We start from the raw sequence: 25,284 nt of genomic DNA, 5'->3' as shown, positions 1-25,284 counted from the left end.
GACAAAGAACGGTGATAGATGATTGTACAACCGGCGCAATTAGACAGTAGAGTGTTGTCAAAGTGAGGTTCAGGTTCCATGGGTTACCAAAGTGAAGGATGAATAGTTTGTCACTGTTAGGTTTTCTTGTATAGTTGGAGCCATCTCCACAGCAATGTCAGTCAGTGGTAGAAGATGTATTCAGATCCTTAACCTAAGTAAAAGTACTACTAACACACAGTAAAAAAACAACGCTGGGTAGTAAGTAGGGGTGCAAGATATATCACAACAATATCGTTACTGCAATAGATCGAAAGTGACACAATAAGTATGCAATATTTTGTTAATTAATATCTAAATTGATATTGATAACGCAATATTTACAGTCATTATTGCAATGTCACATTTTGTCAATATCATGCAACCCTTGTTAAAAGTAAAGGTTCTGCTCGGAAATTATTACTTAAGTAAAGGTATGTAAGTATCATCAGGAAAATGTACTTACAGTTTTAAAATTTAAAGTTTTAAACGTTTTAGAAACTGGAAATGATCCAAACAATTCTGTGTTTAATGGTCTTAATCCTTTCAGCTGGACTTGGACTACATGTGTTTTTTGTGCAAAAATCTTAATGTGTAAAGTAACTAGTAACTAAGGCTGTCAGATGAATGTAGTGGAGTAAAAAGCCCAATATTTAGCTCTGAAATGTAGCGGAGTCTAAGTAGAAAGTGGCATGATTAGTAAAAGACTCAAGTACAAGTACAAGTACCTTAACATCTGGACTTAAGTACAGTACTTGATTTAATCGACTCAACTACATTCCACCACTGGGGACAGGCTAAATTGGTTAACCATTCTGGGATAGGGCAAAAACGCTTTGGCTTGTTCCCCTGTTCCCTTCCCTTACATGTACTGTATGTGTTTTTGAAAAACTGTAGTGTCTAGCGTGTCTGTTTTTAAGGTCTGTAAGTTAAAAAGCTCAAAATGTCCTTGGCTAGATAACACAGTGAAAAGACCCTTTCATTCAGCATCTACTATACACACAATTTTATCTATCCGACAGCATTGTGAGAGTGTGTGTTTTTGTGTGTGTGTGTACTTAGGGTTGTCGACCTGGAATGTTGTTCATGTGTTGCAGTTTCGGTGTGTGCAGGAAGGAAGAGGCAGCACGCAGTCTTGCAGACACTGTATTACTTTATGTTTCCTTTTTAGTCAGACAGGCAGACAGATGTATCTAACCCCGACCCGCGATACCATACACCACTGCTCTGCTTCCGGAAATGGAGAATCATCTCCTGGTAAACTGATAAGTGCGTTAACAAGGTTGTCTCCGGAGACGTCCCAAAAAATGAATCTATCTTTTCTTAGAGCAAGAAAAACAAATCAGACAGGGTGGCATGCCATTATTGGATCAATCGTCCCTGACCCAGTAGGGTCGAAACGTTGCCTTTTGTGTTAAATTATGCGAGCATAAAGCAGTGTTGCGGACATTTTTTTCAGTTTATTAATCCTCCTTGGCCATGACTGGGTCATTGCAGGTAATTGCCTCATTAGAGGCCGTCCAGAGCTGGGACACACTTGTCCGTTCCCATCAGCAGCGTTGTTAGCTGATGAGCCTTGCTCCGATCTAATGCAATTATTATTCATTCACTCAGGCCACGTGGTGTGAGTGGAACACAAAATCATAATGACAGCTAGTAAACGAACTAGCGTAAAACATAACTCACATTTAATGTTTAGCTAAGGTAAGCCTCTCCTCTCTAAGCGTGGTTCGTATGGCGCCATTTTGATGCTAATAAGCCATCACCTGCTGTTAGCATTCCATTGACTCCCATTCAATTTGGCGCCACTTTGTCAGCGCATAATTTTACATCTGAAGCGTTTAAAGACTCTATTTGTCTAGATGTATTAAGGGCTCCGTTACCTTGTGCCTCATGTTATGGCTCCGTAGTAGATGTTTTTATGAAAAAATAGGCTAACGATTTAGTCATAACCACACGACTTACTGTTGCACAGTAGAGGAATGTATAGTACAGGGTAAGCTGGCAGACTGTTTGGAATTACAGTAGCTGTTTAGGTTTAATTACTACGTTAACATTTACTTTAATGTCAGTAAGCATTAATTAGCCTGTGCCTCTTTTATCTCCTAACATATACCTAGGTATTTGGTCAAATTTGCAAAAAAGTTGCGGTGATTGGTCAAAATTGAGTGTTGCACCAAAGTCACAGCGATTGGTTGAATTTGCGTTAATTTATGAGATCGCAACATCGCAAAATCCTGGAGGGACTGCATTACTCCCTGGTTCTACACTATATTATTCCATGTCCACCACAATCTGTATCTCATGCCAGCTGCACTCTCATTTCTACAGAAGAGTCCCAACTGATTATTTGTGAAAATGTTTCCCACAAATGCTTTATCATGGCGACAAAGACGTCAGCTACCATTAACATACTGTTGCAAAGTGGTGCATGTGCAATGCTATGTAGTAGTATTTCCACCACAATGTTACTAGTGTAGTGGTAGTAGTATTGCAACAATGCTTTCAATTCAATTCAAACAACTTCATTTAACCTCAATGGGAAATAAAAGACACAAAGAGTAGCACATAAAAAGAAAATTCAAAGATTAGGTACAAATGTATATACAAAAATAAATAAGTAATGCATTACATAATGCTGTTCATTCTAAAGTGCTAATCTTCCTAAAGTAGTTCTTCATAGATTTTCTTGAATGTGATGTGTACACAAATTGTCTGTTGCACAAATGTAATTCATGTCAAGTCCTTAAAGAAAAGAACATTTCTTAAATAAAAACTTTTTAAATAAAATGTTTTGGGGTTTTCCGCAGAAAACACTGTAAGCTTTAGTGTGTGACTTTATTTACTAACAATGAACGTCTGTGCCATTAGTGCCATTTTTCGAATCCTCCATGTCTTCCTTGTGGGTGCGCGATCACGGAATTCCTTAGAATTCCTTATGGGGGAGACAGAAACTGCTCACTACATATGCTTTCAACATGAAACCACTGTAAAAAACGGTAAGGCCCTTTAAAGGAAACAAAGTCTTTTGTCAGTGGAAGAGAACTGCTACTGGCATCATATTTCCCTCATTTAGCAAATCGTCCCAGAGGACACCCTGCATGTGTCAGCTGCTGGTCAGCTGGAAGGCTCTCATTCTGTAACATCAACACAACACCACCGTAACCGCGTCACACAATGATGCGCTGCTGAAAAGTTAATGAGCTGACAGGCTGCCTGCCAGACCTCCTGGCGACGGTGGCTCAGTCCCTGCATCACGCCGTCATTAAAGATGGATAAAGTCCTTCCTCCTAGGTGTCAGCTGTATCTCTATCTAGTGGAGTTGGGTTTCTGTGGCAGGCTGCAATCGTACATAGATTACAGTAAAAACATGTTGCTACTGCACGGAGAGGACAATGGACGTTGTGTGCTCTGGGCAGATCCAATAGTTTTAAACTTCAACAGAGTACCCGCCTTCAAGGAAGTTAACACTTGGAAATGGAGAGTGGCCAGAGTCTTGTAGGTAGGACCAAGCTAGGGCACCCAGCCATTTGTTAACATTGTGTAAACTCAAATGTTTTCTAAATTCTAGCAGTTTCAAAGATTTATCAAAAATTGTAGACACGCGGGAAAGGTTTTTGTTTTTACGAAGTATTTATGAATACAGTCATCTCAAGTTGACTCAGAGGAAGTGGAGTAGAGGATTTCTGTGTGTGACATGTCAGGAGTATTAGTCACACAGCTCCAGTGGGTTCCACCTGTACTGTGGACTTTGGCCAGTAGACTGAGCAGTGTGTTCGAAACAACAACAGGGACGTTATCAAGTCCCAGATAGAGGCAGGACAGATCGAGCCTTCAGCTAATATCAAGGTCTCCTGCATGTGTCACCAGACTCACCACTGTGCCAGACCACAAGATAACAAACTAATGCATAAACTTAAACCTTCTCACATTCAGAGTCACACTCACTTCATATGACTGATCTGTTATCTTTTCAGAATGACTGTTCATAGCGTCAACGTAAGTATTAACCAATTCCCAATATAAAGTGACCCAAAAAAATGCAAGATGGCATACAGTATATACTAGAGCCGGGACGATATGCTTTTGTCCAGATTTGATTCTTTCACCATACATTGACGCCAATTGGATTTGTATTGCAATTTTTATGTATTGCGATTCTAGAAGTATCGTGATTCGATAGTATTGAGTATTGTTTTTTACTTTTCCTTCTTTAACCAAAGCAAAAGTAGAATACTACAATTCTAGAATGAACAGAACATATTTAGGTCAATCGATGAAAACACATTTAAATATTGATTTTAGGGAAAAGAATCAATTTTATGAATTTCACAACAATTTTTATAAAGCAACAAGTATTTTTGTTTAAGCATGAACGCCTCTAGCTCCAGCGTCTCATGTCTGAGGAATTGCCGTCATCCATCGTTACTGAAGTGAATATGTGTTGGACTGTTGGCTGGACAAAATAAGACATCTTAAGATGTCAACATGGTCTTTCTTTGGGGTATTTTCTAACATTTCAAACAGTGAACAATTGATTGGTGAATCCATAAACTACCCAACACATTACCACAGATAATGTAAATAGTTGAAGTAGTTGCAGCCCTAACTTAACTTTACCGCCCCAAGAAAACAGCAGCAGTTTCCTGGATTCTCTTAGCCAATCAGTGTTGACTCAGAGGGTTAGGAACAATGCACACGTTGGTTTATATAATAACAACAGCGATTATGTTTCCTCTACATTCCCCTTGCTCCTATTTCCAATAATAGTAAGGGGGGGGGGGGGATCTGATATGGTTGAAATAAACAGGAAGTGACAGTATCTCCCTTTCCAGTTATCTATTGCTGGTTCAGAGTGATTCATAAATCTCTCGGCCCCGGTCTCTACATTTCCCCTTCAGGAAACAGATGAAAATACCAAACAGTATTTTTGACAGATGACAAAGGTTACACCTAGTTCGAAAAACAGAAAATTTTTTAGTTTTGGTTATGCTTGCTTTTTTTTGTTTTTTGCAGTGGGTGATAAGTGAGATTGGGACAGTCTGGTTGTTATTTTAAGAAGGTTTCTCCCTGTGTTTCCAGTAGCAGGAAACCACTGTGGGTGAGGTAAATGTTAGAAAAGCTCTGAATTGTTTTACAGCCTAGGCTTTGGCTGCCCATCACTGCATGATTCAGAGAACAACAGGGTGATGAAAAGCTGTTCCAGGAAAACTAAATCTGAAATCCATACTGTACACATTTATCTGTGAAATCCCTGCCCACAAAAGAAAAAATCTCATTTTAGGGCTGCAACTAATTACTATGTTCACTGTTAATTCATCTGTAGAGTATTTTCTGGATGTTTTGTCTCTAAAATGTCAAAAAATTGGGGAAAATGTGGATCAGTGTTTCACAAAGCCCAAGTTGACGTACTCAAATATCTGTCCACAACTCAAAGATATTCAGTTTACTGTCACAGAGGAGTGAAGAAACTAGAAAATATTCACATTTAGCAAGCTGACATTAGACATTTTGTGAATTTTCTCCATTCAAAAATGACTCAAAGGGATCACTCAATTATCAAAATAGTTGCCGATTAATTAAAGAGTGGACAAATAATTGGTTAAATCTTTGCAGCTCTTTTTCATTTCACAAGTGAGAGTGGAGAACGTGGCTGTGTTTAGAGACCTGCCCTCCATGCTATCTCCTGAAAACAGCGCTGTGAAAGAGAGAGTGCATGTGTAGTTCAATGTCACGCTTATCAAAGCGTGTAGGGCATCACACACCGCAACCATGGGGGGCACAGACCGACACACAAACAGGAAGTGGCAGGTTGACATTTAGCTCCGGCTTAAAGAAGTGACTTTGCGAGATGAATAATGACATTCATATTGTTCTGCGTATGAGCCCAGATGGCTAATGTGACATCTCCTCTCTGCTGGGAGACAACAGGAGACAGATACTCTGAATCAGACAACAGATGCGTGGTCTGGTCCATGATTCACCCAGATGCTGCTCTAAGGTCATTACCAATGCCAGCACTCTCTACACAGTTAGACAGCTGATAGTATTTTGTCTGAGAATTTCAATATCTAACAAGACATTATCTATGCTGGTAAACCGTTCCCTATCACAGATTTAGTGCACTATATGGTGCTAGCATGCTAGCTCGTTCTCAATGGCAAAACACTGCTACAACACACACTAGTTGACCTTAATCTCCAAAAGAACTACTTCCTGTCCCTGTTCTGCAGGTATTCCACAAGTGGTCCTTGTCCAGAAGAAGTCTCCAAGCTAATCCTGCATTGGACTAGCCAACGTTGGAGAAAGAGTTATCCAGCTGATGTGATCTTACCTAGCTACCGAGCATGTGCGACCCCAAAGATAGTAATAACAAAGATAGTATAGAAGTGAGATGTATCACTCTACAGAGCATTGTGGAGTACAACAAAAACATGGTGTTTTTTGTAAATGAAACCATGTAAACCTATTCTGGTACAACCTCAAAATACAAGTATGAACGTGAAAATGAGCATACCCCCCCTCTCCTCCTCAAAAGCTGCAGACTCAGAAATGGCACATCCTAAGGAAGCCTCACTGTGGGACTGGCTCTAGTGGCTGTTATTCTGCACTAAGGCTGAATTTTGGGAAAGAGACTTCTGATAAAGTATAAGGGGACCACTAAGGTCTACATGAAAGAGACTTCAGATACAGTAATAGGGGACCACTGAGGTCTACATAAAAGAGACTTCCGATATAGTATTAGGGGACCACTAAGGTCTACATAAAGAGACTTCAGATACAGTATTAGGGGCCTACTAAGGTCTATTTAAAAGCATCCAATGAGCACCATGTCGTGGGACCTTTAAAATAAATAAATGAAATTAAAAATTGAACTGAACTGTAGTTGGAAATTCCAAACGGTCTGTCTGGAGGTCTACAGTCACACATAGGGAGCTGGAATCGTTAGGTGACTAATTATCATGTCATGTTTGTATCCAATAAGACAGGCCCTGGCCTGTAGACTGCCAAGGTTGACTTACAGCAAGGCGTGAAAAAGAAATAAAAGTGCAGGATTCAATATTTAACTAAAAACCAGCTCTCAGGAAAATAAAGCTTTGTTTTCACAGGGAAAGGCTAACCAGAGCTACTTAATAAACCCAGTATCTGAGGAGTTAGTTAGTTACACAGTGACTCGAGGTCCCTCAGCGCTAGATACAAAGGTGAGTGTGTATCTTGGTTACCATCAGGACAATGTGTCAAAGAAGGGATCAGGTTTGTTTACGTGTCATGTGGTAATGTTAAAGAAATTACTATCAGCTGATGTATCCTCATCAAACCTCCAAATACTGGTATAGTGTTGGACTAAAGAATCCAGTAATGATCAGGCTATAAAACAGATACAGTATTAGAGGACCACTAAGGTATATAAAAGAGACTTCAGATACAGTATTAGGGGACCACTAAAGTCTATATAAAAGCATCCAAAGAGCACCATGTCATGGACCTTTAAGACTCGTACAAGAATCCAGTAATGATCAGGCTATAAAACAATATAAAATACTAAAAATAATACTATAATAATAATATTCCGATACTTTACAGGCAATTTGGTTGGTGCCTAAAACGTATTGATTTCAGTACCCAGCCCTATAAAAAACACAGTAAAGTTGCAACCATGAGCTGAAAGAGGGGTTTAAGTGCTCCTTAAAGCTTCGACTCGACTTGGCTGAAACCAAATTTAAAGGTCCCATAGCATGAAAATGTCACTTTATGAGTTTTTTTAAACATTAATATGAGTTCCCCCAGCCTGCCATAAGGTCCCCCTGTGGCTAGAAATAGTGAAAGGTGTAAACAGAGCCCTGGGTATCCTACTCTGCCTTTGTGAAAATGAAAGCTCAGATGGGCCGATCTGGATCTGGCCCCTTATGAGGTCATAAGGGGAAAGGTTACCTCCCCTTTCTCTGCTTTGCCTGTCATCAGGCAAGTGGTACTGACATGCCATATTTGGAGACTGTTTGCACCAATCACCAACTTCCACATGACATAACATTTATTCACATTTCTGTTACAGGAGGCGTTTGAATCTCCACTGGTCTCACGATTCGATTACGCTTATCCTGTCAAATCGATTCGACGATTCACCTCGTCAATATAATTACATATTATTACACATGGTTTTCATCAACAAATTCAAGCAGTCAGATAACTTCCCTTTTTTATTTCTATCTTTTATTGTGAAAAACCTTCCTGAATGTAGCGGAGTCTGAACACAACAGACCCTTTTTAAAATACAGCAACTGGAAAAATCAACATGTAACATCAGTAGGCAATAATTGATTGTGGTTTGTTACTGCATCCATGCAGAATGGTCTAAATCGGCATTGCGACACATCGATGCTATGGTGAAATTAAACACCCCTACATCACTGTGTGGTAATGTTTCCTTGTTTCATGTGGAAGCTGGTGCAGACAAACAGTGACCTCCTAGAAAAGATGTCTCCTTAGTATTTAACAGCTGACATTTGCCTGACATTGTCTAGTACTGAAACGTTGCCAGATATTCAATTTATTTTTGCAAGGTAGGACAGTGTGCAGGAGTATCTTTGCAACTTTTCACCCACTCATCCTTCTCTGTGGACCCTGTTTCATGTTATGGATATGCATAATGCTTTTCTGTTGTACACTCTTTCTATTCCCACTGAGGAATGTGTATCTGCTTAGGACATGGCACACATAGATGCATCAGCAGGCGACATGTATGATAAGGGAGCACTTAAACAAAAAACGAGCCTGTGAGGGGAAACCACATACCAAACTCCAGTTTAATCCAATCCATTACCACAATGTAAACCAACCTTAAAACATGTCTCAATCATTCAAAGCCACTGTTCACTTAGATGAACAGGTGATCCACCAGGCAGGTTAACAGGTTATCTAAATGTTCACAGGTAGGTTACTCCCAGCTGCCCACCATGGTTTTGTACCAAGTAGGTTTGGTGGCAGGAGGCCAATCAACACTGTCAGTTTCCTGACAGTATTGATAGCACATTTGTCTACCACTGATACTTGCTTGGAAACACCGACAAGATCTAGGCTAGCATTTGAAATTGTATATAAAAGTGTTTTGCTAGGTGATTAATTTAATATGTCACTAACATTGCCGAAATGTCCATGAGATTTGAGTGTTTCGTAAACCATCTTAAATTACACGTAACAACGCATGTGTTCTTGTGTATATGCGAGAATTCATTTAAATGTCGGATTTTTCAACGGAGTTTGGTGTGACGTTGTCTTCGTACAAATCGAAATTATCTGAATAAAAAGTAACGTTAACGGTACACAGATAGCTTAAAATACCTCGGAACAGTGTCTCATGTTTGCTCCACAATCCACCACAGTTACATAAGAATATAAAGTTTGCTACTTTTAATGTTTTCTAATCACCCGAAGCCCAATTCCGTTTACACGTTATAGCAACAAACGCGGTCCACAACAATTGTTATGAACGAGCAATAACAAGGGGCTCCATACCTGACTGGCTTTGTGGAACTGTTTTTTCAGTCCGGCCACAGACATCTTCGATAGACGTGTTAGGCTTCACCTCTGGAGAAAATGTTCCGTAAAACACTGAATTAAACTGGAAAAATGTACGTTGAAGATAAAGCCAGCCAGTCGAGTCCACAACACTACACTCATCAGTCACTACCGTTCAAGATTGCAGCAAGAACTGAGGTGAGTAAAGCTCAGACAGCGAAGGATGACTTAACCGGAAGTTGCTGTGTTGTCTTAAATAATAAAAGTGTCAATTCCGAACGCGATTTGACGTTTTGTATGTGTTAACTTTTATTGCTTTTCCTCCAAAATTAAGATTTTTTTTACTGTCACACCTTAGGTTTCTCAGAGTTCTCAAGAAAATGGATGTAGTTGAGTGACATTAGGATGTGTTATTTGCAACTTTAAAAAAAACAACCTTTGATTTATCTCATACCGTTGAATTCTTAAATTATGTTTGAATTTATCATCACAGACGTCCGCCACTAAATTGCTAGTTTAGAAAACGTTCTTGAAACCTGTCTGAGAAGTCAAATAACCTAGGGACTCAGGAGCCTATGCTACTTCAAATGAAACCTTGAATGCCTTAAAGGTCCAATAAAAGGCCTTTTATAGCATAAGTATACATAGCATAGGCTACAAAGCCTAGGTGTGTTAAACAGCTTTGTAGCCTTAAATAAAATGTTTTGATTCTTTAGCCCAATTTATCATGTATGTAGGGTTTATAGGCTGTAACGTATTCCACATTCCACTGCAGAAAAGCCTATAATCTTTCACTGCCAGTTAGACCATCTGTGCTGTGAGACTTTTGTCAGTTACGGTTTTATTTTGAAAGTTAAAATCCGGAATGGGATCGACGTGTTCTTGCTTGACTTGTGGAGTGGCGGACGGTGGCGGAGGAGGAGAGCTTCCTGAATCGCAGAGATGTGGCCACATCTCGAAGCCCATTGGTTGACAGCTGCTCGTGCGGTGGAAACGGCGGTGGAGAGAAAGGATGACTTCATGTCATGAAGTAAGAAATATCTTGACACAACACCATGATTAAGCGACATCTAAAAAAATGTGCTGCTAACAGAACTCAACACAGATATGTATTGCAGATATCCATGATTCATCTCTTCCTAGTCAAAAAGAACAATTCAATTATCCACAACGTCAATCTTCCTTGCACAAATGACGTCACGTTTCCCATTCATGTGTATGGGGCTTTCAATTTCAGAAATCCAAATATTTCGCAACCTAACTAGTTAAAATGCAATTTCAGATATTTACAATTAGAATTATTACTAGAAACAATACATTTACCGATATCCACAAATCTATTGTAGATATATACCAACAGATAGGATGCCATTTTTAACATTAAAAGGGTTCATTGATTGTCCACAATTGTATTTTAGATATCCATAATAGCAATTCTACTTGTTAAAATTGTATTCACACTAATTAGAATGCCAATAGAGATATCCAAAATTAGAATTTTACTGGTAAAAATTGTATTTCAACATATCTAACTTTGATTTGACTGGTCAAAACTAAGTTCAAGGTAACTAAAAATCATTTAATATTGTATGTGGCCTTTTTAACATTAAATAGCTAGACTGGATATTTACCTCAGATATCCATAATTCAAATCCGCTTAGTTAAAAAGAACAATTCAGATATCCACAATAACGTTCTTCCATATCTATGGTAATTTCAGATATCCATAACGTAACTCATTCTAGTACAAATGACGTCATGTTTCCTATTCATGTGCATGGGGCTTCAATTTCCAATATCAACACCCATGCTTTGGCGCTCTTTGTGTGTGTGTTTGTGTGCGTGTGTGTGAATGTGTTTACGACTCATGGTTTATGTTCACTGCCGAGCATCGCGTCCCATTCATTTCCATGGAAGCAGCCAATGTCCACTTCTCATTTGCATAAATTGAATCCAGGCAATTTTATGCAAATGAGAAGGGGAAGGCTCCGCTAGACGCCTGTAAAAAGCTCATGAAAATCTTTTAAACTGACTGTTTTAAATCTGAAATGAAGACCGATCCAGCAACTGCATGCATTGCCTGTTTCTCGCTTAACCCGCATGTTGTCCTCAGGTCAAATTTGACTTGTTTTCAAAAAATCTAAAAATATCGGTTGTCGAAAAAAACGTTTAAAAAAAACAAACACGTTTAACAAAAACAATTTAAAAAAATCGCCAAAAACACCAGGAGAAAACTTCGGAAAAAGCAACCAAAACAAAGAAAAAGTGATAAAACGCAAAAAAACCTGCCAAAATGTCAAATAAAGCAATAGCAATTTTGAATTATGTGACCAAAACGTTGGAAAAAAACTCGCAAACTTGGAAAAAAGCAGCTGAAACATTGAGATATGGACAACAAAAGTGTTTGTTTTCATGGTTGACTTGTTAACACAAGGGCTGAATGTAAAAAAAAGAAGAAGAAGATAACATTTTCCAAACAGGCTGCTATTAAAGTTTGTTTAGAAATCTGGGAGCAGTGTTTTCATACCCTTCTACCTGTGAAAGTGCCCTGGAACGGCAGTCAAACCTGTAACTCACTACCCGTGAACTCGTACCAGATCGTCCCAGTTACAGTTTTGACGTCACAAACACATGGCAAACAACAATGGCAACCACTGTTGATGCTGTACAGATGCTGTAAGAAATATTATGAATAGGCAACGTAAAGGAATTCCACAAGGGAGGCCGTAGAGTTCAGTTGGTGGAGTGGGCGCCCACGTGTAGGGGTTTGCTCCTCGACGAGGCGGGCCCGGGTTAGACTCCGGCTTGTGGCTCTTTGCTGCGTGTCTTTCCCCTTCTCTCGCCCCTAAAATGCCCCAAAAATCTTTAAATTAAAAAAAAAAAGTAATTCCATACATTGTAATCAAAACAATACACATACGATTGTGTCCTACTACTGGTTATGTTATATAAAATATGTTGCTGACTAGAAATCGCTAGTGAAAGCTAACGTCAACGGTAAGTAGCCGCTAGCTAGCTAACGCTAACGCTAGCTAGAAGGGTTTGTGGTGACGTCGCCTGGAATGCTACCAAGTCGTGAGTCGTGACTTGAAGTCGTATCTTACGGAATAAAAACTGTGTCTGGAACGCAGCATTATGTATGGGTCTGTAGTACCGGAGGCATCTTGTTCCTACAAGTCACAGAACCATGAGCCCACCCACGACCTTTTCCTTAACCTAACCTAACCTAGCGTCAAAAGGGACCCAAATAGTCCCGATCAAGCTTGTGTTGTCAACAACAACGACAAAGGCACCTGACCAAGCGTCCGTAGTTTACCAGATGGGAGTGAAAATGTGGTTCCGGCATTTGGTAAGGATGCCTCCTGGGCGCCTCCCTAGGGAGTCCAGCCGGGAGGAGGCCTCGGGGAAGACCCAGGACTAGGTGGAGGGATTACATCTCCAACCTGGCCTGGGAACGCCTCGGGATTCCCCAGTCAGAGCTGGTTGATTTGGCTTGGGAAAGTGAAGTTTGGGGTTCCCTGCAGGAGTCGGATAACTGCTAGTGGCCCATTAGCGTGAGATGCTGGGAAGCGGGGCTATCCCTGCCGTGAAAACAACGCCCCAGTGGATACGAACCGCAAGGTCACCTTTGGAGATACATTTCAGACTAAAGACCAGTTAGTAACTACTTGTAGATGACGCTTGGTATTTAAATTCCATAGATGATGATCTGTTGTAACAGAATGTAGGCGTGAAAATTATGACTGACGTAGTCTGTAAAAATGTTTACAGTTCTGGCTCTCAAAGGGCAGAACCAAAGGTGAAAAACCTCATAAGGGCTACTAGGGTCTGCATGTTTTAACCTGTCTTCTTTACTGTAAGATCTTGAAGTCATCTTGCTCAAATTCCTATTTCCATTGCATACTGTCCCACTTCCAGCGTTCCTGTATGTGGTTGAGTTTTCTCACCTTGCCTCTCTACTCACTGTAGTCCAACAATATAATTGTCTAACTTGTTAATATATTTTCTCAATCCGTTGTTTGTTCTAGTTTCCTTTGTTTTTAACTTTGCACTGTGTTGAGCTGCCAGGGCCCCTTTTATACTGTAAATGCTCAAATTCATTAACTGGAAAAAGTACACTGTAACAAATTTAATGTAAAATTTACAGTAACTTTCTGGGAATGATTTTCCAGCAAGTTCCTGTGAATTTTTTTTTTACAGTAAAGGTACCTTACTTACATTTACAGTATTTTATGTATTTAATGTAAAATGCAAAACATTTAAACACAACTTAAGATGAAAAGTAAAAATACAGTAGTTTACTTTACCATTTACAGTACTATAGTGGCTATACCGTGATTTTTTACAGTAATGCTTTGAGTATTGTGATTTCAACTGTCATTTTTATTTTATTTTGTCATTTATGATTTTGTCATGTTGACAAGGTTGTAATGTAAACTTTACAGCATTCTACTGTAAAAATCATATACAGTAGTGTTACTGTGAAATCTAAAGTAAATAACTGTAGATTATACAGCCATTATTTACAGTGTACTAATAACTTGAAAAAATATTTGGAAGTTCTTCTCACTTAAAAATGTTTTGTGCCAGTAACATTTGCTTTCTTTAGAGTTCATTAAAGCTCACAATTTGTGATTAATATGAACATTTTTTTTCACTACATAAGTAACCACTTATTTTGAAACAACATAGTTTTACAATCATTTATTTCCTAACTGAATAAACCAATAGGGCATGTAAATACGTATGTTGCTACAGAAAAAAGGCCAACAATATAGTAGCAGTATATGTAGCATATACAAAAAATGTATATATCATATATCATATTTATTTATTTGTATATGCTACTTTAAGAAAGTAATAGTTTTTATCTTCCATTGTTTACTAATCTGAGTGTGGATGCAGAGATTGTTGCCGTTGACATGGTTTCCTGCACCCCCAGGGGGCACTGCAGGCTTGCAGAGGACCACATGGTGGAACCAGGACAGATGTGGTTCCAAGCAGCAGGGGGCAGACTAGCAGCAGTTTCCACTTCTTGCTGCAGTGAAGCTGGACCATGATTAGGTCTGAATTTGTGTACACAGTTGAATTAAGGCAGTAGGATATTACAAAAAAGAATAATCAAGGTCTATAAATAGTTAAGAGGAAAACCCATAAAATGCATTTAGTAAAAAGGTTTCTTGAAAAGATATGCATCAAGGTTTCATAAAAAAAACTTCTGTAGACTGTGGGGCCCCTCAGGTGTCCAGGGAGGGTGCTCCACAGCCTTGGAGCAACAGACAAAAAGGCCCTATCACCCATGCTTCAGAGCTTGGTTCTGGGGGCTTGGGGGGTGCGCGAGGAGGTCTGTCGGGTGAGACGTTCCTCTAGGTAAAGGGGGGTGCATGTCGGTGAAGGCACTGGTGGGTTTCTTAATAGTATAACACACAGTTTGAATAATAGTGAATGTAATACCTATTTACAAGGCTTTTTTAAATCATGGCAGGCACACAAATTGCTTTAATTAACATGCCACAGCCTTGAGAAGTAAAAGAAAACTTGTGTGTACAACTGAAACTTTCACTTAAGCCTGTCTCGTCACTCCTCCTTCCATGTCCCCCCTCCATTCTGCTTTTACTACTCTCCCCCTCCTCCTTCTCTTCCTCCTTTTCCTCCCTCGGCCCGCAGAGTATTTGGAGGAACAAAAGTCATCTGCTGTCCATCTGGTGGCTGTGCCGGGCGCTAATACCCCCTCATATTCCTCAGCTTCCCAAACACCCGTGGACAATCCATTCTCTCCCCCCTTCTCTGCCTTACCCTCCAGATCCACTCCCCCCCCGCCAGCCGTGATCCCATCCCAGGGCCAAGAGGTGGGATCCGGTGTCAGTGCCCCAGAAAGACCCCTCTCTCTGGAACATGTGGGCCATCAGAAGCAGTGTTGTTCAGACGGCTCAGTTTCACTGTTTGGAATTCTCACAGTAGCGTGCACATATCCATTGCTTCCCAGGTGCTGGCTCGTAGCAAATCTATCTTTCAAGATAGCATTCAGATGATGTATGCTCAAGAAAAGCATGGGGATATTTTGATTTACATGAACTTTCTGGGGGCATCAGTAACTAAGATTCATGGCTCACATCACACTTTACAGTGTCACACTGATGCGGAGGACAATAACACTTTCTTACTGTTGGAGTCTTTTTGTAGTTTTAAGCATTGTTTCTACCAGTCATGGTCAGTGGTGGAATGTAAGAAAGAACATGTACTCACACACTGTCCTTAAGTACAAACAGGAGGTACTTGTACTTTGGTCAAATCTTTTCTTCCCATGCCACTTTCTACATCTACTCCGGTACATTTAAGTATATTGTACTTTTCACTCCACTACATTCATCTGACAGCTTTAGTTACTAGTTACTTACACATTAAGATTTTTGGACACAAAACACATGTTTAAAAACCTGATGTTTTATTATAAATGAAATTAACCAACAACATAAACGGCCTACAACTCCAGCTGAAATTATGAGACCATTAAACACACAACTGTTTGAATCCTTACAAAAATGGGAGGATTTTTCTTTACTTTAATTACCTTCACCTGATGATACTTACATACTTTTACTTAAGTAATATTATCAATACATGACTTTAACTTGAACCAGAGTATTTTTACAGTGTGGTATTTGTACATGTACTCAAGTAAAGGATCTGAGTACTTATTCCACCACTGATGTAACTGATGTAATGCAGCTGATTTGGGAACATGGCTACATTTTAGTAGTCATTTTTTAAAGGGCAAATCAGAGGGCTGGTGGTTTGATCCCTAGCTTGCAGTCCCAAGTCAAAGTGTTCTTGGGCAAGACAGTTGCCCTTAATGCTGTGCATCGGAGTGTAAATGTGTGTGAATGTTGATCTGTTGAGCAGGTGGCACATGTACAACAGCCTCGGCCACAGTGTGTGAATGTGTGTGAGGGTGAATGGGTACTATGTAAAAGCGCTTTGAGTAGTCGTTAAGACTAGAAAAGCGCTAAATAAATACAGCCCACTTACATTTTTTACAATTTTAGTTTTCATTTTCACAGTGGATATCAACTGCCTGAGTGAGTTATGTGAAGGGCTTCACTTATAGAGCCAAACCTAACGCTGGTCCCCGCTACACAGAGCCTTTAGCCTACTTTAGCTTACTGTTTTGGTTTTACACCCAACGACTTTAATGTTTGGTTCAGTCCCACCACTCTCAGGGAGCAGCAGACAGCTGTTTTCAGTTTATGAGCTCTGATAACTTTACTGTATCCTAACTCCTCAGCAGAAACAAGTCAAGTCAAGTTTATTTCATTCGTAAAAAGAGATTACAGTGCTCATACCCGCCCTCCTTAATGCCAATAAAAACTAGAGCGTAAATATAATACAATAAATACACTATACAATACATAAATACAGTACAAAACTTCTGAAAATGTACAGTGTGTTTAAAGTGTTTGTTGTGCTGTCTAATAGTCTGAGGTATTAAAGAGAGCGCATATCGCTTAGTTCATGTCACAGGAAGCCTTAGTCTGCCACTAAGTTCTATAACCCTACCATTCAGATTGCCATGTGACCCGGGTCCTTTGTTATTTTTGGTGTCATTTTTACCAGACGGTCGTCATGTACTTAATCCACTGTATTTAACTCTCCCACCATTTTCCCAGCCCCTTTAGTCACTCTTTCAATCCTGGCCTTCTTGGTTACTCCAGCATTCCCCCACAATAGGTGCTGTCGTGCGGCGATGAAAGTTAATTTAAGGAACTAAAACAACCTGTTCAGATTCGAAAAGATATTGTGATTTGGGTTAAAACATTGGTCCCCTTAACTAACAACGGTTGAGGAGGAAGCTGGAAACACTACGTTTTTAACACACCTCTATGCAGCCGTATACTGGACCTCCTCACCTGCAGGGCACTGTCAGTGGAAATTAGTCTAGATCAACGTTGTATTTTTACAGGATTGTTCAGGTACCGAGGAAATTCCGCCGGAGATCCCTCATTTTCGCCAGATGTCCATTATCTTCCTCTTTCTTTGTGTAGGCATTTTAAATGTATTAGTTCCTTAGTAAACTGCTCCTCAGATCTGTGCAGGGTGAATCCAGAAAGCTATCTAGACTGTCTGTCCAATCTGAGTTTTCTCTTGCATGACTAAAACAACTTTTGAACATACACATGTTCCACCAAAACAAGTTCCTTCCAGAGGCTATTTGCAGAGGCACCGTCATTCTGTCTGGCGCTTAACACCGCCCTAGACGATTGTGATTGGTTTAAAGTAATAGCAATAAAACTAGAGCATATTTTTCTCACTTCCTTAAATACTGTGGGAACTGACCGGACCCTCCTCTGTGGAGCTGTGGAAGAAGGTCTAACAATATCAGACTAGTCAAATTAGGAGGAAAAACCTCTAGCACCATCACACTGAGCACCGGCGCCCCTCAGGGCTGTTTGCTCAGCCCACTCCCATTCACCCTTATAACCCACGACTGATCTGCCAGGTCCCGCTCCAACCACATTATAAAATTTGCTGATGACACAACAGTGGTTAGTCTTATCACAAAAGGCAAAGTTGTGCAATACAGAGAGGAGGTGCAACAATTGGCCAAGTGGTGTGACTCTAACAACTTCCCCTTAAATGTCTAAACATACAGAGGAACCATCGAGAGCATCTGAACATATGAAGGAACCATCGAGAGCATCTTTACATACCAAGCAGAAGTTGGAGCATTGTTACATACAGAGGGACCATTGAAAGCATTTTAACATACAGAGGAACCATTAAGAGTGTCTTAACATGCTGTCTGGTATGGGAACTGTTCCGCCACTGACCGCAAACCCCTACAGAAAATAGTGAGGGCAGCAGAAAAGTTCATAGGTGTCTCTCTCCCCTCTATAGCCAACCAACCCGTTCTCACTTCAAACAAGTAAAGTGTGGACATTTGGACAGTGGCTGTCCATCGTCTGATGACGAAAAAGGTGCCTTTCGGTGTGTGTGTAGATCGTACTGGGGAGAGCAGCATCTAGACAGGGTTTAGCGAGTAGTATGTAAGGGGGGTAAATCTGTGTGGGGAGGATGGTCAAGGTTGTGAATCGGTCAAACACAGGACTTTCACCGAGGAGAGTGGGGTTTGTGTCCTTAACCGTCCCGTGATTCCCCTGTTTCAGGGAACCGTAAGCACCCATGAGCTTTTCCTTAACCTAACTGCGTCAAAAGGGACGCCCATAGTCCCGACCAAGCACATGTTAGGTGACCTTTAGCGTCAATATAAATAACAAAGGCACCTGAAAGAGCGTCCATATTTTACGAGATGGGAGGGAGAATACACAAAGAGAGATGTGACAATAAAGCCACAAATGTACTGACCAACCCCTCCCACCCATCCCAACACCTCTTTGCACGCTTGATGTCTTGTAGGAGGCTCCTGAGTATCAGGGCAAGATCCACCAGACTGTGCATTAGTTTCTTCCCCCAATCCATCAGAACTCTGAACTCTCATCAAATGCTGCCACCCATCACTCCCTCTACCTGAGATGACACACACACTTCACTAGCATGGACCATGCCACAACCATATGTTAGTTGAGATTTGATGAACATTATGAATGTGCAGATGAACATTATGCATGTGCAGATAGATGAATTGATGTGGATGTCGTCTGGTGGCTGGTCTGGGAGGATGTGCGATGACCGGGTGGAAGAAACTCAGAGTGGGGGTTACATCTCAGAAGCAGTTTTTGCCCGAATAGTTTACAAACCCCCAGACGGTACCTAGAAGAGACTTGAGAGAGATGTGGAACAGGAAGGGATGAGGGGTAAGATGGATGAAGGAGAGGGAAAGGGAGGGTGGGTCAAGCATTCAGAGACACAAGGCTGGCTGCGCAGGACGGTATTTGTAGGTTTGTCTGGTGTTTAGAGGTGTGGTTTAGGCGTGGCCCTGCTCCCAAACCTTAGTTAACAAATTAACTCCATACAATGTATACTGTACATGTAAATGCTCAAGCACTTTCAATGTGTGCCATGGCACACTGGTACCATGTATTGCACATGTACAGTACTTGTCACAACAGCACACTTGTTAAAAATAGTTACTATTACAATTTAATGCTGCCCCTTTTGTAGTGAAATTTTAATGAAAGTCTATTTTTAATTTGTCTCTGTCTAATATATGTCTGTTCTTTTTTTTAACATGCAACAAACCACTATGGAGAACAATATCTCGCTTCCATGTGTGCCGAGTGTGTGTTTTGGTAGTGACAATTAAACTGATTCAGATTTATGCCCCTAACTTCTTTTTAGTATTGTTGCAGTGTTCGAGGATCTCAGCAGTTAACCAGTTGGTAATGGAAATACTGTTTCACCTTGCGTTATTCCTGCAAATATAACCTCTGGATGTTTTTTGCAGTTTTTTGTGTTTAGTCACAGCAAACAGTCAATACTATAAGGATGTAACTGTAGGCCAGCTACCGACGTACACTCTGACTGTGTAAAAAGTGTTGCTGTGTGTGCTGATGACTCAGCCTCAGTTTCAGTCTTTTCCATATTTACCACTGAATGCTTTCTGAAAGTGGTCCAATACTTCTTAAAAATAGCCCTAAAGTTGCAAGTTGTTCCAGATAGAAACAGCTCTGTGGAGGAAGCTGAGCAAGTGCTCCACCTCTACAGATCAACCAGGTTCTCTGCTGAATATTGTCGCCTACATACAGCACACCGGAGGGACTGAAATAACCCATTGTGCCCTCTGTGAGTGGTACTAGATTTCTGCAACGTGCCAGAGAAAAAGGATGGGGGCCACTTGTCAGAACTGGGTTTTTCAGCTCCAAAGTGATGAGGAACAGCTCTGCAGTCTCACTAATGTACAGTAAATGTGATGGGTGGGTTGAATTGTTGAGTTATGCAAGGCTTTCAGCCCTCTGTTATAGGGCAATACTTTGGCATGTTGCGTAACAGATTTGTCCTCCTCGCTCTTTTTAATGTGGGCCCAACGATACTTCCACTGTCCCTGGTCCATTTCAATCCGTGGCCTTTAACTTCGCAAAGCAGTATTACTGCGATTAATTCACCTCTTCAATAACTATGAGAGCATTTTTTTTCAAGGAGTGTATAGCGTATGCCATTTTGCAGCAATGCAAATTTTAACAACTGCTGGATGCGACTACCATCCACGTGGCTCTTCCACTTCATCATTCAAAAAGGCAGGATTGCAAAATTTAATATAATCGGAACAAGTTCAAACCAAATATCCTTTGCCTGGTGGATGTTTTTCATCACTATAACACTGCCTCTGTGTTCTTTGTAGATTTAGACATTGCTGATGCTGCACCTGTGTGTGTCTCCAGCTATAGTTGTGTCTGTTTTGTGTGGTTGCCCAATCTGGGATGTAGCCGTGAAGGGTTCAAGCAGAGGTTTACCTGAACACAGTTATTCTGTGGACAACACCCCTCCTTTAACCTGGAAATCCACAAGACCACAATTTGAATTTACTTTGGCATGCTCATTAACTATGCCCTTTTTTCTGGGCTGCCCAATCACATCGGTGTGTCTGACATAGGCGGTAAACAGATACCAACAGTTTAATCTACCAGTTAGTTCCACTAGTAGCCAAGTGTGTGGGGCTCTGGATACGTCACCCCGTGTGTTGTTGTCATGGGTTGTAGTGTTATCCAATAGCGTGCAGTGAGATTATCAAATGCACGCTTGGTGCCGCCCCTCGAGATTTCTCGAGGCCAGACCCTTAATCCTTTCAGATTTGGGTCTAGATTTTCAGGCTACCCCTCCTTTGGCCTCTGAACTGTTCCTGATGGCAAGATAACCTCTGAAAACAAGTCCCGCTTAACGAGACATTTAGTCCCTTTATAAATCCTCATTTATCTTGAATCTGTCAAAACATTGTTCTGAATTTGTGAAAGTGTCCTGTTGGGATGTATTGCCTAAGGCAAAATAAAGCAGGTTGTTCCATTAAAACCAAGACTATGACACATGATTGACACTGTTTCCGGTAAGGGCCATTTCTTGGGACGGACATCTGACCAATTCTGACCTTAAAAGTGAAAAAGACAGAATTTTGTGCAACTTTTTTGCTTCTTTTGGATGTTCAAGGAAAAGAAATGCTGGAAGTAAGGAACATGAAATAAAAAAATCACAGCAAAAAAAGGTATAAAACCTATATTTTACTTTTACGAACATGTTGAATTTAATATCAAAATAGGTGAGGTTAATCTTTCTTTTAACCCTTTAAGTTAACCCAACTTAAAGTGACTGTTTTTATGTAGGTAATAATTAATATATCAGTATAATGCTGAAAAGTACGTTTGTCATGTAAGTTATTCCAGTAGCTGCTCTGTGGCTGAAATGGAGTTCCTTGAGTGACCACCATGTTAAAAAATCCCAACTTCACAGCAGAAATAACCATGATTTGTGTGTGTGTGTGTGTGTGTGTGTGTGTGTGTGTGTGTGTGTGTCCAGCATAAACTAAAATAAACTGTAAAAATAATCAAGGTGACATCCGTGATGCCCCCCAACGGTTTGTGGAATGTCGTTTGGAAGCCTCGAGTCTGGCGATACGGGCGTCGCCATCTTGTTTTTTTGCAACTGGATGTGATAATTTTGACGCAAGAGTACTAAATTATCCCGTTAGCTAAATGCTAACTGGATAAAGTTGCTGGTTTTCAACCCCTCTGAAGCCAATCGCGGACCCTCCATTCATCAACATGTACAGAACAGAACTAGAGTACAGAAAATCGGCCACCTTTACCAACACAAGCAGTAAATATGCTTGTGTGGCAGAATGCTAAATAAAACACTTTTAGCAGACCAAATGTCCCAATTAACGTTGGAGTGAAAATGATATTTGTAATGGCATCTAGAGGCATCCAAACCCTCTACCTTAGAGGGTTTGGAAACTCATCACCATAGTTGCACAAAACAGGGACCCCAAAACAACATTCTGCATAGGGCCCCTAAAAGGCCAGAAGGCCATATTTTTGTTATACAGCTAATGTTCCCAGGACTGGTTGACCCACCACATTATTAGGCTTTTAAATCGAAACAGGCGTAACAATTTATGTAAAAATACTTAATAGATGTTTACTTTAGCTTATTTACTAATGATATATATATCAATTATGGTTCAAATTTGACATGTACCCCTGCGAGATCACATTCCTGATCATTTTCGTTTTTGTGAGAAAACAAGAAATTCAAAAAAAAATAAAACAGAAACAGGATTTTTGATCATTATAGGTGCACATTTCTTAGAACTTAGTCTGAAAAGGTGAAAGTGCTTAAAATGTAATTTTTTTTTTTAACTGTGCGTTCAGCAGGTGCTGAAGTACACTCAGGGGCCAGTAGAACCGAACACCTCATATGTAATAGGTATTTGCAGGGGGGGTGTACCGTGTGCAGTCATTGAAAACAAGTTATTTTGATCTTCTTCACAGAGTGAGCCAAGGCCAATGAGTTTGATTTAGAAGAAAAAATAAATAGCATAATCTCTCTTTTAGCAAACATTGAAAACGGGTCCCACAGACCCGAACCACATGTGACATTGCAAGAGTCTTAGAATACGTTCACACTGCAGGCAAATCCATTTTGTTTCTCAAATTTGATTTATTAGACCCTGTCCACACTGTTATTTGCAAATGATCTGATCAGATTTGTGTCAAAACATCAATCTATTAGCATGGATTGCCATGGTAACGATGTTGGCATAAGTCACCAGCTATGCTGATGATGTGACTTTCCAACACGGAAGCATAACCTAGCCAACTAGCCAGCTGTTGAATGAGTAAAATTTAACAACTTAATTCTTTACCCGCACATTCAGCGCAGATGAGTGACTACTTTGTTCAGCTTATTTTCTGTAACATTAATCAGTGTAGCATTAAAGCATGGTGGAATTAACGCTAGCAACTAGGGGTGGGGGAAACAATAAAAATAAAATCAATATAGCATAGAATCTCGCAATATTTTCCGTAGCAATACTGTATGTATACAGGTACTGATTTTTTGTCAGTTTGTGGACCAAGCAGTCACGAGGGAAGTTCAAAAATAAGGGTTTTTATTTTCCAAAAATCATAATCAACAAAATGAAGATAAAGTTTTAGGCGCGTAAAAGAAGTCAAACAACCAGACGGTAACTAAAGGCCTGAACAGAAGACTCAAAAGTACAACTGGCCTACTACAAAAGAAATTAAGGGGACTTTATATATTGGCTGATCAGACTGATTCTGATACACAGGGGGAGACTAACAATAACACTACAACAGAAACTACAAATACTAGCAAAACCTACCAAAAACTTATTCCAAAAGAAATGTACTTTTACTTAACCTTGACTCAACAATAATACTCTAAAATTAAATAAATCTAAACCCCCAAATATCTAAGGAGAGAACAAAGCTACCTCTCCCGGACATAACATACAGTGTCCAATTAGGCCACCTCCCCTATAAAGCTGCTCCTGCTTCACTCACCACCCCTTTAATCCTTGTTTTCAGCCATGAAAACAAATACTTTTTTGTCCACATCTCAATGTTTTAGCTGCATTTTTCCAAGTTTGTGTTTTTTTCACCATTTGGTGAAAATTGATGCTGCTTTATTTGACATTTTGGCAGGGGGGGTTTGGCATTTTGTCACTTTTTCAGTGTTTTGGAAGCTGTTTTAGAAATATTCTTCTGGGGTTTTTGACGACTTTGTGTACATTTTTGGCGTTTATTTCGACATCCGATTTTTCAAATAGGTCTAATTTAACCTGAGGACAACATGAGGGTTAAGCCACAGACTTCCTAGACCCATCCTGTTGGGAATCCCACACTGGTAAGCTCAAAAACAAATAGTTATTCAAACAGAATGACAATCCATAAAGAACTAATGGTGCACGCTCCCAAAAAGATACTTCTGTATGGTCAACTAAATAAGTTATAATGAATGTGAAATGAACCAAGTGTCCTGTGAGTTATTTGTAACTAAATGTTTGCAACAAATGTATAATGTGTGTAAAAAAAGTATATAAACTAACCCTAAGGAAAAAAACAGAAAAATAAAGCTAAAGAAAAATATAAGTGAAAAAAAAATTTGAAGTTGGAAGAAATGTAATAAATTGCATTATATTGCAGAATATTGCAATTTGGAAAATCCTAATAATATTGCATTGTGACATCAATATTGTGATGATACGTATCAGGAGGCGTGTGGTGATTCCCACCCCTACTAGCTAACTAGTAAGCAACTTACTAATTAGCTAGCTAGCGTGCTAATTCCACCATATTTGGTGCTACACAACATCAGCCCATCAGCTCACTTCCCCCTATCAGGAGATTACCTCTCCGGAGCCGTTGTACCAATTCCTCCAAAGACGCAGTCTGCAAGCTGTGATAAAGGGAGGCGGAGAGATCGCATGGGTGCTAGCTTTCTAATCCATCCTATTTGTGGTCTGATAAACTGTGAGTTCATCAATGCAGCCACTGACACTATGTGTTGCCTGGCAAAGGTGGCAGAGTCAGCACTGTCGGCTGTGTCGGCGTTCCCGTGGGACGTGTGGCCAGAGCATCTGTAACGAGACACATCTGTAGAAATTCGATTGGAATAGCATTTCAAACCACCTTTTTTCTTTGTTGTTCTGACTAGAAATCTAGCTGGATACAATGTGAATATGCCAAATAACAGAGTTATGCAGGCAGTCTGATCGAGGCCTTAATAAGTGTGAAAAACCTAAATTTTAGTCTCATTTCATGTTTATTTTGAATGACTTGT

General features: G+C 40.1%; 1 protein-coding gene and 1 long non-coding RNA gene across 4 annotated transcripts in view; one reads left to right on the top strand and one right to left on the bottom strand.

Moving 5' to 3' along the window:
• Positions 1–9,736, bottom strand: part of sh3gl3a (SH3-domain GRB2-like 3a) — a 32,064-nt gene extending 22,328 nt beyond the window's left edge. For all 3 annotated transcript variants that reach the window (XM_034867908.1, XM_034867916.1, XM_034867925.1), the window contains exon 1: positions 9,532–9,736. In XM_034867908.1, coding sequence (XP_034723799.1) covers positions 9,532–9,576 — 45 coding nt within the window. In that variant the 5' untranslated portion in view covers positions 9,577–9,736. The remainder of the gene's footprint in view (positions 1–9,531) is intronic.
• A 2,686-nt stretch (positions 9,737–12,422) lies between these two features.
• Positions 12,423–24,040, top strand: LOC117942734. Its single transcript, XR_004656211.1, has 3 exons — positions 12,423–12,671; positions 14,009–14,015; positions 24,030–24,040. It is a non-coding gene; the product is annotated as an uncharacterized LOC117942734 (long non-coding RNA).
• The last annotated feature ends 1,244 nt before the right edge of the window (positions 24,041–25,284 follow it).

The sequence above is a fragment of the Etheostoma cragini genome, chromosome 1 (assembly GCF_013103735.1).
Source record: "Etheostoma cragini isolate CJK2018 chromosome 1, CSU_Ecrag_1.0, whole genome shotgun sequence".
NCBI lineage: Eukaryota > Metazoa > Chordata > Actinopteri > Perciformes > Percidae > Etheostoma > Etheostoma cragini.
Note: the sequence above shows the minus strand (reverse complement) of the source record. Positions and strands in the feature narration are given on the sequence as shown.